The sequence below is a fragment of the Aptenodytes patagonicus genome, chromosome 4 (genome assembly GCF_965638725.1).
Source record: "Aptenodytes patagonicus chromosome 4, bAptPat1.pri.cur, whole genome shotgun sequence".
Classification (NCBI taxonomy): domain Eukaryota; kingdom Metazoa; phylum Chordata; class Aves; order Sphenisciformes; family Spheniscidae; genus Aptenodytes; species Aptenodytes patagonicus.
The window spans coordinates 14179866-14194657 of record NC_134952.1 but is presented as its reverse complement, the minus strand read 5'-3'; the positions used below and the strand labels follow the sequence as shown (position 1 = coordinate 14194657).

General features: G+C 39.2%; 1 protein-coding gene across 1 annotated transcript in view; it reads left to right on the top strand.

Moving 5' to 3' along the window:
- Positions 1–14792, top strand: part of STK32B (serine/threonine kinase 32B) — a 194369-nt gene that overhangs the window by 91937 nt on the left and 87640 nt on the right. Inside the window, exon 4 of the mRNA XM_076337575.1 lies at positions 7901–8074. Within this exon, the coding sequence (XP_076193690.1) occupies positions 7901–8074 (174 nt within the window). The remainder of the gene's footprint in view (positions 1–7900; positions 8075–14792) is intronic.

Below are 14792 nucleotides of genomic sequence, written 5' to 3'. Positions count from 1 at the left end.
GTCAGAGGGTTTGTGGCCTTATCTCCTCAGCCTTCTGGAGTGAGAAAAAAATTTTTCCTCCATGTGTGGATGAATACTAAACTGTCTCTAATTTACAAGCCTTAGCTGGCTGGGAGCTAATATTAATTGGTGTTGGTTATATGAAGATATACTATGCTAATAAGTCTGTAACATGTCTCTTACTACCTTAGCTGAGACAGAAATTCTTGGCATCTTTCAACTTCATTTCAGGTTATTTTTTATTTAGTCATTTTTCTTAGATGTCCCCTTTGGTCACATCAGAACTAAATAGAATTTGAGAAGGTGTTTCAAATAGGCATAAACAACTTAATTCTTTATAGAAGAGTTTTCCTGTTCTCAAAAGTTTTTTTTACATAATCTTGAAAGATATTTTAATATATTTATAAAGAAATAAAGGAAATAATCGTCCTTTGTTCTTAACAGCATTTGGAGAAATGACTCTTGTCTTTCTGAGTTTGGAAATAAATGTACTTCCATTTCTTTGCAACAATAGACTTCTATTAAATATTTTGCAAGCACATATTGCAAATCCCAATAACCAATGCTTATCCATTTTCCAAAAGGACAAAAGAAATCTATAGAAATGTAAGCAAAACAGACATTATCAAGGAACATTTCCAACATTCCTTCATAGCACTTGCATACTTGTATTTACGAAGTTCATAAATCTTGGGGGTTTGTCTCTTGAGGCTTGTCCTTGGCTGGCAGAACACACAAACTTGACATTAGTTTGATTAGCTTGAACATCTCATTTTATAAAATACATAATTCAAAGATAAGTATTTGCTATTCTCAGTCACAGTGGGTATAATAGTTTTCAGCATACCTTTTCAGCACAGGCAGGTTTGTAATGATTTGATGTATGAATGAACAAAGTTGCTATTTTTGGCACCCATAGTATACTATAACCTATACCTATATCAGCCTATACTATACCTATATTATATTCCTCCTTACCTATACCAGGGAGTTTTGGACCTGTAGTTTTCTTCAGTTACTGTGATACCTGATACACACTGCTTGTCATAAGTTACATACAGACTACCAATTGATCTTTTTTTTCTTGTTCAGTTTTTTACTTCCTTCAGGTAAATAAGTGTAATAAGGCTGTATGCTATACTTTTGCAGTACATTTTGCTTTATAAAGGAAAGATAAAATACTGATTTTCTTTCCCAGCAAAATATAAATCCCTTTGTATATAAGCTCTGCTTGTACAAATTATAAACCAGTTGAATACGGGATCCTAGTTACTTGGAACATTAGTCTTAGTAGATGTTATATTATCAGCACTTAGGTACCTGGTGACTTCTCTACACTATGTGTCATGCAGAGTACAGAAGAGTTTTTCTCTGCCCTCAAAAGCTTTGAGGACAAGCAGAAGAATTAGCAAAGCTTCTGGAGCAGTGCTTGCATTGGAAGGGTGAGAGGGCAGTGCAGCTGGGCAGCCATATCCCCATTTCACCCTGCCTCACCTGCAGCTGCATTTGCTGTGCCTTATCTAGTCTTGTGAGTGTGCTGCCCTGACCATTTCACCTCATATTTCCTAGAGAGGCTCTAATAGCATTTTCCATTGTTCTCTTTCCAGAGGCGGTTTCAATGCATTCTTATTTTGTACAAGCCTTAAGAGCTCCGCAAAAAACAATCTCGTCTCAGTATGCTCATGACATTCACTGGGCATCTTTGTTATGCAAATACAGCTGCAGCATTGATTTCCTCTGTTTAGCAATGTAGCAAGATGACTCCTTCAAATTAGGAGTCATGTAGAACTATACATAATGTAAAAACAGAGTAAGTCAGTAACTATTTTGCTGGTAAAAATTTGTTTCCTTTATATGAAAGCCAAGCAGAATCAGCTGTGGTAACATGATGCTTCATGTTGGTTTTCCAGCAGAAAGCAGGTCTTCATTCAAAAGCTTGTCTTTAAGTAAAGGTCCCAGTTTTCAGCTTTGCTGTACCTTCCAAAAAGGGTCCCCCAACCTTTGGGATCCAAAGCTTACTGGCATAGTTTCCTAGGAGATTGCTATAGCATTGGCAGTCTACTGCTTCTGGAAATTTTGTTGTGAGATAAGGATTCTAGGAGATCTGGAGATCCCTGGAAATGTCAAAGCTTCAAGCCCTGAGAGCCTTACTTGGGGTAGGGGCTCTGACATTTGCACTCCTTTGTGAAGTTTGAAGTCTATTTTTGAACAATCTTTCCTACAGCGAGGAAATTCTCTTTGATGAACAGGGTTAGTGGTAACTTGGGCAATCCAAACCCCATCTGACCACTCGAGACTGCAGCACCAGCGAAGCACTGTAAGTGGAGCTGACTCTTTCCAGAGAAGCCAGTACATTCACACAATACTGCATAGCAGTGCTAGCCTGGGTTCAGGAAGCCAGACTAGCCTAACTAGACCAGCCTTATGCTTTGCCAGAGGTAATAAATTCTGCTTTCGCAAAAGGGGCAACACTACAGTGCCACAACTAACCTTGTGGCTGGGTGAGGTGGTTTTTTTGGACGTAGCTCAGACATCTCCATGAGATTGCACCAGGCAGTCCAGATGCAGCCACAGGATTTGTCTGAAGGAGACCAGTCTGACCAGTTAATGAGGGTCAAACCATTACCTGCCTGCTTTCTGTTGGACAAGCTGAATTGGCTTATGGACATTTTCCCTGTTGGGATCTGTCTGTGAAAGATTCTTCAAGGCTTTGCTAATCCAGGCCAACGTTGAGCAGCTCTGCAACAGGAATTGAGAAAGGGTCACAAAAGGAACCCACAAGGCACCAAGACACAAGGCCAGCTCTTCCCAAGCCCTTGGTGTTCCTTGTTTTGACTGCAAAGTTAGGAACCAATGCACTGTTACAGTTCTCTGCTTTGCACTGTTCTGGGACATCTACATCTACACTGGAAAAATCTACAGTCACTAGGGGCTTCACGTCCCTAAAAAAATTACCTCTTCCCTTTAATGCTACCAGGGGAAAACTGAAAAAAGATCCTTCTCTAAATTTCTAATTAGGAACTACCAAGACTTAATCATTTATCATATTCAGTACAGAGCAGAAGTGTTATCTGAATGTCTGAACATCTTTAACTGATGACCTCAGGTTTATGAAGTTTGGTTTGCACTTGATGATGAAGTTTTTCTAATGTGTTTTTTACTCTTAAATTAGTCATATATAAAATATCCATCGTGATGTCCTTTTCCCCAGGTAATATGTATGAAACAAGAACTCTGTATTATAGTGGGTGCCTCATCTGGCAGGATTTTTACCCTAGCTATCTAAGATGAAGGAATGCAAAGGGGAAAAATGATCTTAATAATTCTTCTGTAACTGCTTTTGTGAAGAGACAGAGATACAAATAATAAATACAAATATGATAGAAATAAAAAAATAGATATTATTAAAACAAATATACAGATATAAATATGGAAACAGATATAACTTATTCAGAAAGTGCTTTGTTTAAATTTGTTTCCATGGAAGATTTTGTTCAATGGTATTTTATCTTCCAGTCTGAAGATAATAAAAATCCAATTGACTGTTGCTAGGGGTATTATTATTTTATCTTAATTTGGAGAAAGATGATTCTAATACATTTAAAGTTTTCTTCAAGCAAGAGAAAGCAGAGACTAGCTCTGTAATTAGAACAGTTTTCCTACATCTGGTTCATGACACTACTTAAGAAACAAACAAAAAAAGAAACAAAGAAAAGAAATTTACTCCAAGTCATTTACTCTTTCATTTCAAGGAGGATTAAAATTTTGTCTTTACAGTAATTTAGTAATATATTATTAGTATTCAACATCAGTCACAATGCTATAATTCATTCAGTAGGTATTTCTCAGTTACCTGTCTAACATAAAAATCCCAAACAACCTCTGATTTTACTTCAAAAACCAATCAGCCCTTTTGTATGTCATTTGCATTTGAGCAGATAACAAGCTTACAAAAGTAAAATTACAGTGCTTACTCAAAAAACTAATCTCCACTGGTCTGATTTGCCACCAGCCTCTCCCCAACCTGCAGCAATATTTTCAAAGATTCATTTTTCCTGTGGCCAATATTTCACTTGCTGTCAATTTCAATTCTTAGACCAATAAATCAAAACCACTTATTTCTTGAAATATTGAAAAAGCAAGAAGCTGAAAGGGAATACTTCATTTCTTGTGTAAAGAAAGAATACTGGATTTGTATAAGGGAGAGAGACAGAGGGCACGACTCTTGTGACCATGACAAACAAAACCGGTCAGGAGCTGGTACACCAAGTCCTGGGAGTCCTTAACGCAGAGCAGGAGCAACAGTGTTCAGTACACAGCTGCACAGCAGCACCTGGAGCAACGCCTGCTCTGCATTCAGTAGCTTAAAAATTTGTAGCTACAGGAGCTATTTAGTGGAGTGGCCATCAGCTCCAGAGACCACCTGCTATTTGCCATGTCCAAGCTCTCCTCTAGGTCATAGACACATAATTTGCCCTCCAGAAAAACTCTCGGTATGGTCTTGTTTGCAGCACCTTTAACTGCACTGTGCTCTGATCCAGATAGTCGGAGAAATGCCATCCACAGAGGTTTGACCCAACTGGTTCAACTGTGCAGGGAAAACACCATTATCCATGGCTATATGTGTATGATTAGCATAATGATGTGTGTCAGGTGCGATATAATTTAAAGTAGGTGAAAAAGTCTGCTGATATACTGAACATATCCATCCACATCATCAGTTCTTTCAAACTTGGCCTATACAGCTTACATCTTAACTACACCAGTATACAACAACTCTTCTGACAAGATCAGCAGAGTTACCACAGATATATATCAATACAAATGAAAGAAAAATCTGGCTCCAAGTGAAAGAGGAGAAGACCGTAGAGGATATACAGAGCTCCTCAAGAGCTGTGTCTCAGTGTGTGTCATTCTAGCTTCAGTGTCTAAATAAAACTGGCCTGTGCCCCATTCACAGTTCATGACAGATTCAGGAAGGCTGATGAGTGCAAACATTAGCCATACTTCTGAACCTCTGCAGGTTTGGGGGTTTTTTGTCTGTTTGGGTTCAAAATATTTTGTTCTAGGGGTACAGTCATCTCTGAAAGCCTTGTAGCTCTGTTTGTAGGGATTGCACTTGCCTTAATATATTTACCTGCGAGGCAAGGTGTAGTAGCAGGAGACCAATCATTCACTGACAGGTCTGACAGATCCCAGAACAAAACCCATCTCTTGTCATCCCAGCCTGGATTCCCGGAGATGCCAAACAGAGTCCCAGAAAGTCCTGGAGCAGTGAATGGGTGGAGGTTGGTTGAGTCCTGGATGAAAGCTTTATATATCTCCACACTGTTCTTTGCTCCTCCCTGAGTGTCTGCTCCGTGGTGTCTCCCAAGCTAGATATATGTCTAGTCTGACCTAGTGTGGTTGCTCTTACGTTGTTATAGAGTGTGAGCAGAAATAACATGTAACCCTCTGCACCTGACTGTAGACATGCTCTTCTATGCAAAGAGTAATATTTCCTGATGTAATGAAATGGGATAGAGTACCAGCTCTTTCCAGTTTGACTTTTTGATCTCTCTTTTAAATCATTCACGATTCGCAGATGCACTAAAAGCTTGCTTGGGAGACAACAAAGGACCACCACTCCCTACTCACAAGCACAGGAAACCAGACTGCATCAGCAGAAACACATGCTTGGAGTGAAAACCCAGTTCCATCCAGTGTTGTCATTCACCTGGATGTGGACAAGATTTCACATTTATTTCTGGATTGTTCTGATGGCTCTTTTATCTAGACTAAACATTCATGGGTACACTTTGAAACACACTCATTAGTTTCTCAGAAATGGGAACAGTCGTTGAATTTAAAAGCAAGTTCACAGAAGTCACTCTTTACCCTACCTTCACCCTCTGCCTCATGGTGACTGAATCACTGAAGAAATGACTCAGGACATTTTCCTTCTCAAGACCAGAGGTGCATCAGAACCATTTTTATTGACATGTAATCATATGATTCTAGACACCAGGAGAGCTCTTTAGTCCCAGACCAGACACAATATTTCACTTTATACATTTAAGTAGAGATTTCAATCTGTAACATTTCATTTTGGACTTTTTTTTTTAATATATAAAAAGGAACCAGACAAAATCTACACTTTACTCAAGCAGTAACTGAAGGAAAAAATAACATCTCATTACATCTGCTCAATGCTACAACTACTTCATTTAAAATAACAGCAGTGTCAAAAAAGAAAAAAAAATCTTAAATGTACCTGCGTATTTAAGCTTTCTTTTTGCAATTGCTCCAGGCTCAGTAATGCGCAACATTCAGAGTAATTTGAATATAATTGAAGCCTTCTCTTTTTTAACATGTGTATTATGAAATTCTGAGTCTCTGGAGGTGAGCAGACACCATGTGCCACCTACTTTATTATTTTGCTTCAGAGATTTGACTTACTGAGAAGTAAGCTTAATGCAAATAAAATGGCTTTCCCCTCCTGGCATTTGGCAGGCATACAGAAATGCAACAGAAGAGCACAGTACCTAGAGACACGCGCTTCTCAGAACTGTGTTCGGAAAGAATAGAAAGCATTTAAATTCAAAACAAACCATCTGTGACAACCCCTAAGCAGTGCCTCATTTCAGAAAGTGCAAGCCTGGGAATGAAAGTGAAACTGAACGTAACTGTCAATTAAAATAATCTAATATAGGCTTTTCTGCCTTTGGGGGGAGGGTGGGCACAGGTTTTCTGGAAGCCCACTCTTTTTCATTTCCTTAGCATATATTTTACAGTTCAGGAGAACTGAATCACATCTGTAGCCAACATATATTACACACCTCATGGGAGAAAAGGTGATGGAAGAGGCACTATCATTGCGGATCACCTCTCAGCAGTTCATATCCACGACTGGTATAAGCTAATATAACTTCACGTCAAAATTAATTCTAAAACAATTTCTAAGAGAAGAGTGACTTCATATTAGAAATAAGGTATTCACCATTCCCCATTTGGGAAAGCTAAAATATTGTCTCTTCGACAGTTGCATTCAGAAATGAAAACCACAGAGTTTCTGACAGTTTACTCAGATCAGAAGTAAACAGAGCAATGGCAGCATAGCCAAGGTAAGTAGAAACACATGGAAATTCCTGCTTGCCCAAGCACTATATATACACTATACATTGGCTGGCTACACCTTTGGATTTACAGGATTTAAATCAGATCAGAGTTTGGTCCTCAGAGTATTCAACAGGCAGTTCTGGGAAGGGGTCCAGAAGAATTCAGTCAGTAACCATGAAGACTGTCATTTTATAAGATATAAGTTGCAGACTGAAAAAACATGTATTGTTAGGCAGTAAAATTACAGTTTTATTTCTTATTGAATTTGGAGCTACACTGCAAGCTGTAGAAAATGCTCAGCTAATAGAACATTGCATATATTTACTGAATCTGGAAAATACCCCCGGGACAGCAGCTCTCTATCCTGCCAGGATACTTTGCATAGGCACTGAGCTACAGATGTACGTGTGTGAATACCAAGTGTGTTTCAAGGCCTTCCGTTTTATCGTTGCTATTTAGCAAGCCATTTTGTCAACTGAATGAGTATAAAGTTATTTAAAAATGTAAAAACCTGGAAGGTATTTTAAATACTGTTTTATCAACAGTCAGGTGTTAATCTATGGTTAAAACAAGGTAGTAGTGCAGCAGCAGTTTAAGCTCTGCTTGCCTTGAATATGCAGAGAGTCCCACCACAATCAAAGTCCGGTCTCAGGATTGGACCAGAGAGGTGAAAAATCAGTGTACGACTTTTCAGCAAATCATGGACTTGCCATGAACATACCTACTTATGGAGAGCTACCCCGGGGCACAGCTGTGGCTGCATCACTGACTCTGAGATCTCAGCTGTAACTCTGTCTTCCAGGTATTCCTTTCAAGATGAAGAAGACATGTTCATGGTGGTTGATCTCTTACTCGGAGGTGATCTGCGTTACCATTTGCAACAGAACGTCCACTTTAATGAAGGAACTGTTAAGCTGTACATTTGTGAGCTGGCACTTTCCCTGGATTATTTGCAAAGATACCACATCATTCACAGGTGAGTGAACTTCATTTGAGGGATGGGCTGCTTTCTTCTGGCATAGCAGAGGAATTTAATCACATAACTGATTACATGGTTCTGTTTATTCAAAACCTCTGAAAAGTTTTCATTGTTATCCATGGGTGGAATTTGGCTCTGAAAAGGTTTTTCAAAGTGTTTTCTTTCTGCCCTCAGCGATTCAGTGGCTCCATATCCTTCCCAATCTACCCTTTTCTTGTTTTTATCTCATACGATGATGTATGTATTTTACTATGGTCTTTAAACACTAAATATGACCCATAACAACCTCCTCGCTGCTTTTAATTTATTTTTAGTTCTCCAGTGCCCCAACGTTCCTGAAGACAAAAATGTTGTAATCCAGTACAACAACTTCATACAGCAGCATCAGGGAAAAGTCACAGAACCAAAGGCTGAGAATAAAGAATAATTTGTTTACTTGCAGAATCTGCATGAAGGTCAGAAGGAGGAAGAGAGGTGGGAAAATAAGAGAAATAGTAGAAATAAATTGAAACAGTGATAGATGGTGCATCCTTTTGCACTTCTTAGATTACAACAATCTGTTATTTTTACTGCCTTAGAGTGGGCAGTCATAGCATTCATGCCAAAAAAGGTGTCAAGCATCAGGGTTTGTTTGTTTTCCTTAAACAATTTGGCATTTAACTGAAGCAGCGGGATAACTTCTCTTTTTATGTTAACACAGCAACTGTGAAATTATAAAATGACGGGTTTGAGCCTCTATTTTACTCTTTTTTGGCTACATTCAGGATATTCCTCCCTGAGTTACAGTGGTCTGAATACAAAAATAATTAGTTTTGTCTGTTACCAAAGCTGGATGTGAGTTTCAGAGACCAAGCTAAAATAAGCTGTACCATAGATCATCCAGTGTCAGTATAAATAAATTCCTCCAAATATATTAATTGAGAGTTTTAATCCCATCCACCTACCAGAGCTGCCTCATGATATTGCAATAAAGAACCAATAGAAAAGTATGATCTGACTTTCTGAAGAGGGAGAGTCTGTACGAAATCTCTCTGATCTGAGGTACAGTGGTAGATGGGTGTTCTGTATTACTGAAACTGTGCAAGACAAAATTCAAGTAAACATTGCAACAGTAGTTTTGCTTGTAATTAAAACTCCCACAAATATTGCAAGCAATTTCTGAAATTTTGTATCTTTAACTTATTATTTTAGTACATTTCCATGTATTTTGCATACGTTTTCCTTTCTCAGTGAATATTTTAAAAGTGGAGCTCAGAATTTTGGCTGACCTTTGTTTCTATGCTTTAAGGAATGTTCTTGGTGAAAAACAAGTTGATGAGCGTTTTGCTTACCCTCATTTTAATGACGAGACGTTATGCAAATAGGCTGTCAAAACATTCATGAGAGAATCCAGTTTGTAATCAAAATTTGTATTTTGCTGCAAGCCTGCAACTTAAAAGTGTTTCACAGAAAAGTCTGTGAAAGGTGGCAGATGTCTTGAGAGAATGAAGGACTGGATTGAAGTCATTGTGGTTGTTTATAGCTTTTTGTGACAGTATCTGCATTGCCGTGGTCCAACTGTGAAATTGGGCAGGACGCTTTGTTCTCTTCTGTATTACTTAATCATGACTAGTAAACACTTGATTTGACTTAATTTTCTCTTTTGCACTGGTTGTAGTATAGAGTAACACCACTGACTTCAACACTTTTTAATTTGCACCAAGGCAGGGGAAGGCGTAGGGGTCTGGAGCTGGTTGTTGGCTCCATTTGGGGGCAAGTTCTGGGATTTGGTTTTTGCTTTCACTCTGCACTGAAAGTTTTCACAAAACCACATGGAGTCGGGTCTCACTGGCTGGTTAGCTAGGATTATTGTTTAGGATATAAAGGATCTGGTTCAGAACTCCGCTGTGCTATAGAAGAGATGTTTATTTTGAAGCTGGTAGACCTGAGATCTGAGCATGGCCCTCCCACTTCACTGTTTACTGCCCAATAACCCAAGTGTGGCACGAGGAGCCTTTTGTCTCTCATATTCCCACCAATTACCATAAAATCCCAAATGATCCATACACCAGTGAACACGTTATTTAACCAGGAGAGTCCCAGCACATTCTGCCTCTGCCTCACTGCCACATGGAACAGCACTCTGTGGGACAGTCTTCAGCTGCCATAAATCTCTGTAGCATGGCTGGCGTCAAGAGCGCAACGCTGATTTAAATTGGCTAAGGAGCTGAGCCAGCAGTGATGCACAGTGAGGAGATGTGTAACGATTACTTTACCGTTGCAAACACACCATCTCGGTCAGAGATTAAACCAATGAGCTGGTTGGTGCCTATACTTTGTGGTAGCAGATCTCAGCAATATTATTATGACCAAGTCCTTCCAGTCAGCATTCACACGCTAACCTACAAAACTCTATTAGATCTTTCATTTTTAAATGAGTGCATTGGCAGCAAAAGGGAAAAAAAAAGGTTAGTGAGTCACAGAGTCATTGAGAGAGCCCCCTACTAAATTTTGTGTGTGCTACAAAGAAAGAATAGTTGAATGATTCATCAGACTGGGTAGGTGGATTTGCAAATTGCAGTATTATAAAGAGCTGAATATATGATGTGTGAGTCAGGAACTTAACTCCTCCTCAATATTTACAGATGTGTATGAAATGTGTTCAGGTTTCCATTACTATTGCATCCAGCAACATGACAGAATGTTTTTTTCAAGATTAACCTGCAGCCCCAGGAGTTTACCGTAAAAGGAAGTGGTAATGAAGGGGACAGGAAATATCAGGCATGTATGAACATACGTAGAAGTGCCCAGATCGGTGCTATGCCAGTTCCCCTTGGAGATACCATACAATGCCTCTGTATTGGCTGATGTGGTTAGTGTTGTGTACTTTGAATGTGACAATCTTTTCAGCAATAGAAGTATTGTTTCTGCAGGGGCAACTTTAACCATAAATAGTGTAAAACCCACTACTGTTCTGGTGTGCTTATAAAACTTGTCATTTTTATTGATCACATCCATGTATATAAATTCATATTTGTCATGCACAATCCTGCAATAGTAGTTTTATTTATTATGGCACAATAATGAATGCTGCACTGTGTGTCTCACTTGCAGCTCTATTGTAAATGTTTGCATTTACATAGATCTTCAGCCAGAATTATAAACACTTTAAAAAGAAGAACTGTAAGTTTCAAGCTATGATCTGAAGACTATTCTGGGCAAACTTTTCACTTAACTTACACAACAGCTAACTTTATACTGAGATATCTCTAAGTTGTTGGTCACAGGTAATGGCTGCATCACAAACCCCTATTTCCTCACAGTCCTGCTGTAATAATATTTTATCTACATTTCTTAAATGAAAAAATAATTCTTCAAAAGTTGGATGACCGGTGTTTATTATAGACCCTCGGATCCAATACACAGAGAAAGGCTTCTGACAATTCACATGGATGCTCTCATTCATTCTCTAATGTTGGATAGAATCTGGCATTCTGTATTAGTGGACATCAAGTCTCAAGATGGTATGACTAAACACACTCTTTCCAGCACTGCTTGTATAATACCAGTGAATAATGTGTTGGACAAAAGTTTTCCCATCAAAGGCTGAATAAACTTATTTCAGCCATGCGTAACTCAACCTCCTCCTTTCACAAATGTTGCTGTTCATACATTTCAACAAAACCACCTGCTTCCTCACCAAAGTAGGCTGCCCATTTTCATTCAGCTCTTTCTTCTAGCAGCAGCTCCTGCGTTGTCTCTCCCAGTATGGTCTTGCAGCTAGAGCTTTGGCTCGGAGCAGCGCTGGCCCTGCAGTGCTGCAGCTGCTGCCCAAGTAACATGCTCGTGCTGATAAAATCACATTTTCTCTTTCTAAAGGGGACAAGCGTTAACTGCATTGCCCTTACAACTTTTCATCATCGTTTGGCTCCATTGGTTTTCATCTGCTCAGAAAGGAGGCTGGATGTGGCAGATGTGTGGAAAGGAAATTGCAGTAACCTTCCAGAACAATTTTAGGATACGGGACTAGCTGTTTGATCTGCATGCCCAGGGCTTTTTTATTTCAGTGGGTTTTTTTAATGCAAAACCATTTGTGTGTGTATGTGTACATATATAAGCATAAATATAAATTTTTGGTTGAAGCACAATATGACTGGAATCAGTCCGGCTTGGCAGGTCTGTGCTGTGTGGCTACTGCGATCACCACTCTGTTTTCCATTCCCGCAAGTTCTGCTTCCAGTGGAGAGTAACACCAGGAGCTATTCCAGCTCCGAACAGCTACTCAGCAGCAGTGCAGCGTGGGCAAAAGCTGATGGAAAATGGTGACAAATCGAGCATTACATTTTCCTCTGCCAGCTAATCCACTGCAGAGTAAGGGTGTCTTGCTGCTACCAGCTAGACAGGATGTACTCTTTGTTCAGCACTGCTAAGCTGGGCTGTGGTGTAGGAGATTCCTGTTTGTTCATTACCATTTCACCAGCAGTCTGGTGAAATAAGATAATATGTCTAAATGATTAGACTCTTCTTAAAAATGGGCCTTCCCAGCCTCACTTGTGACACCATACACCAAAAGAACGAACTCTATTTAAAAATGTTCCCTTCATAACACTGTCCATTTAGTATGTAAGCAGTAAACAGGTTTGGAAATTTTTTGAAAATGGAGAATTTGCCCTTTATCGTTTCTCACAGACGTCATAGGTAGAATAGTGCCAACCTGATGTTTACCAGGATATATTAAAAGGACACAGTTCCTTATGGATTTCAGTAGTCTTTTTCTTGCTGCTAGGCATGTGCAGATGAAGAAGAAAATGTAGTAGAGTCTGAAGTAGATGAAATGGGAAAAAAAATAACTGTAATGTGACTACTATTCATAAGTACTACCAAAGATCATGACAGGTCAAGAGGCCTGTCCACTGAATTTTCTTAATTTGTCTTCCCATGTCTCCTCCATGTCTTTGTATTATGTTCTTTAAACAAGTGCAAGCCCACATTATTTCCAAGGACAAATTGCAGGAAATGAGCAATGAGTTATATAAGAAAAGCAAATTAGAAACCATATCAAAACCAACCAAAAAAGAAACACTATGCAAACCACAAAGCACAGAAAACCTGCTGAATGCTTATGAACCAGCACTGATCAAAAAGAAAGTGATTCACAAATTCTAGGCACGAAAGGTATTTAAATTTCAGTTGTGTCCTTAAAAAAAGAATTGGATATCACAAAATATGAATATGCAGAGAACAAGCCTTTCAACTTTTGAATTAGTTCTCTACCTACAAGAACAAATTAATTTTAGTTCTGTTTGGCAATAGTAAAAGAAAAAGTTATTTGATGTACCAGATGACATACTGCAAATAAATGAAGTTGGTTTGGAAACACACTGACATTTCAATACCCAGAGACTAGATTACTAATGAAGTAAAACTGCCTGTACTGGGGAAGAGACACAGGGAACACTCTGAGGTGCGTGATGCTCCATTGGGTGCTCCAGTCCTGCCACTGGCACTGATATAATCTTTTATTGTGGGCATAGTGCGCTCTCCCTTCATCACTCATGTGAAATACCAGAAGACACCTGCCACACCCTCACTCCTTTCATACCCCATTGCTGAGGGATCCTTGTTGCAGTCAGCAGGGGATTGCTTGGTTCCTTACAGTTTTCAAGTGAGTAGATGAAGTTGACCCTTGGCCCTTTCTTTCATCCTCCTTCTTCTCATTATTGCAAAATTGTAAGAATGTGCTTACGTGAAATATTTTGTTTAGCCAAGGAAAAGTCATCTCACAAGCCCTACATCATTTAAGATTTAGGTGTCCAGTCAACGTTAGGAGAGGGAAGATCTGAACTGCAGACTGAGTTTGGCCAACTATCTTGCATTAGGTGACAGACTTCTAGTGGCCAAAGATAACCTAGATTGACCCCATCCTAAGTGTTTGTTTGTGCTGTATACAGCTCTAAAGAACAAGTGTCCTTCACTAAAAAAAATTAGTTCTGTGATTGTAGTTGGTTTTCTTATTGCTTGCTTCTCTGTTTAAAAACAGACACCCAGACAAGCGCAGATATGATCTAGACATAGAGTGTACGACATGCATCTAGAAGAAAAAGTTATGTATTAATTCTTACTAATTCTTCTATAATGTAACTAGAAAGAATTTCAAACAATTTTATCTGAATTCTAATTTTTACACACTGATTTAAAGGTTTTCCTGAATCCTTTCTCACCTCACTGTCATTTAGCTGCAACCAACAAAATAAACATGAAAAAATATTGTTTTTTCTAAAACTCTAAAATCACAATACCATCACTAGGGCATTGCGGACTTACATGTGTCCGACTTGCTCCTACTAGTTGTAGCTCCATACTCCTCACTGCCGGAAAACACAGCTCCCTTGGAGCATTTCCACAGAGGGAATCAGCACTTCATGCTGTTAATGGCTAAGTACACAGGAACAGGAGACTGTGTAGAGAAACTGAGACCCAGGCAAATTCAGACTCTCTGTCATGTCTGGAGGTACAAATCTTTTTGAAAATGGGCAACAAAAAGCTACTAGGGAATTACATTGCCATAGAGCTTGCTGCTGCAGTGAGTGTGATAGCCAGCATCCTGGAGACGCCAGCAGGTCCACTGATGCCTTGGGCTCAGCACTCACTTTTCTGTGGAGTGTGCTCAAAGGGAACATGTAAACTCCATGTAGATATTATGCACCAGTTTGCCAAATGCTCTGTGTTTCCCACT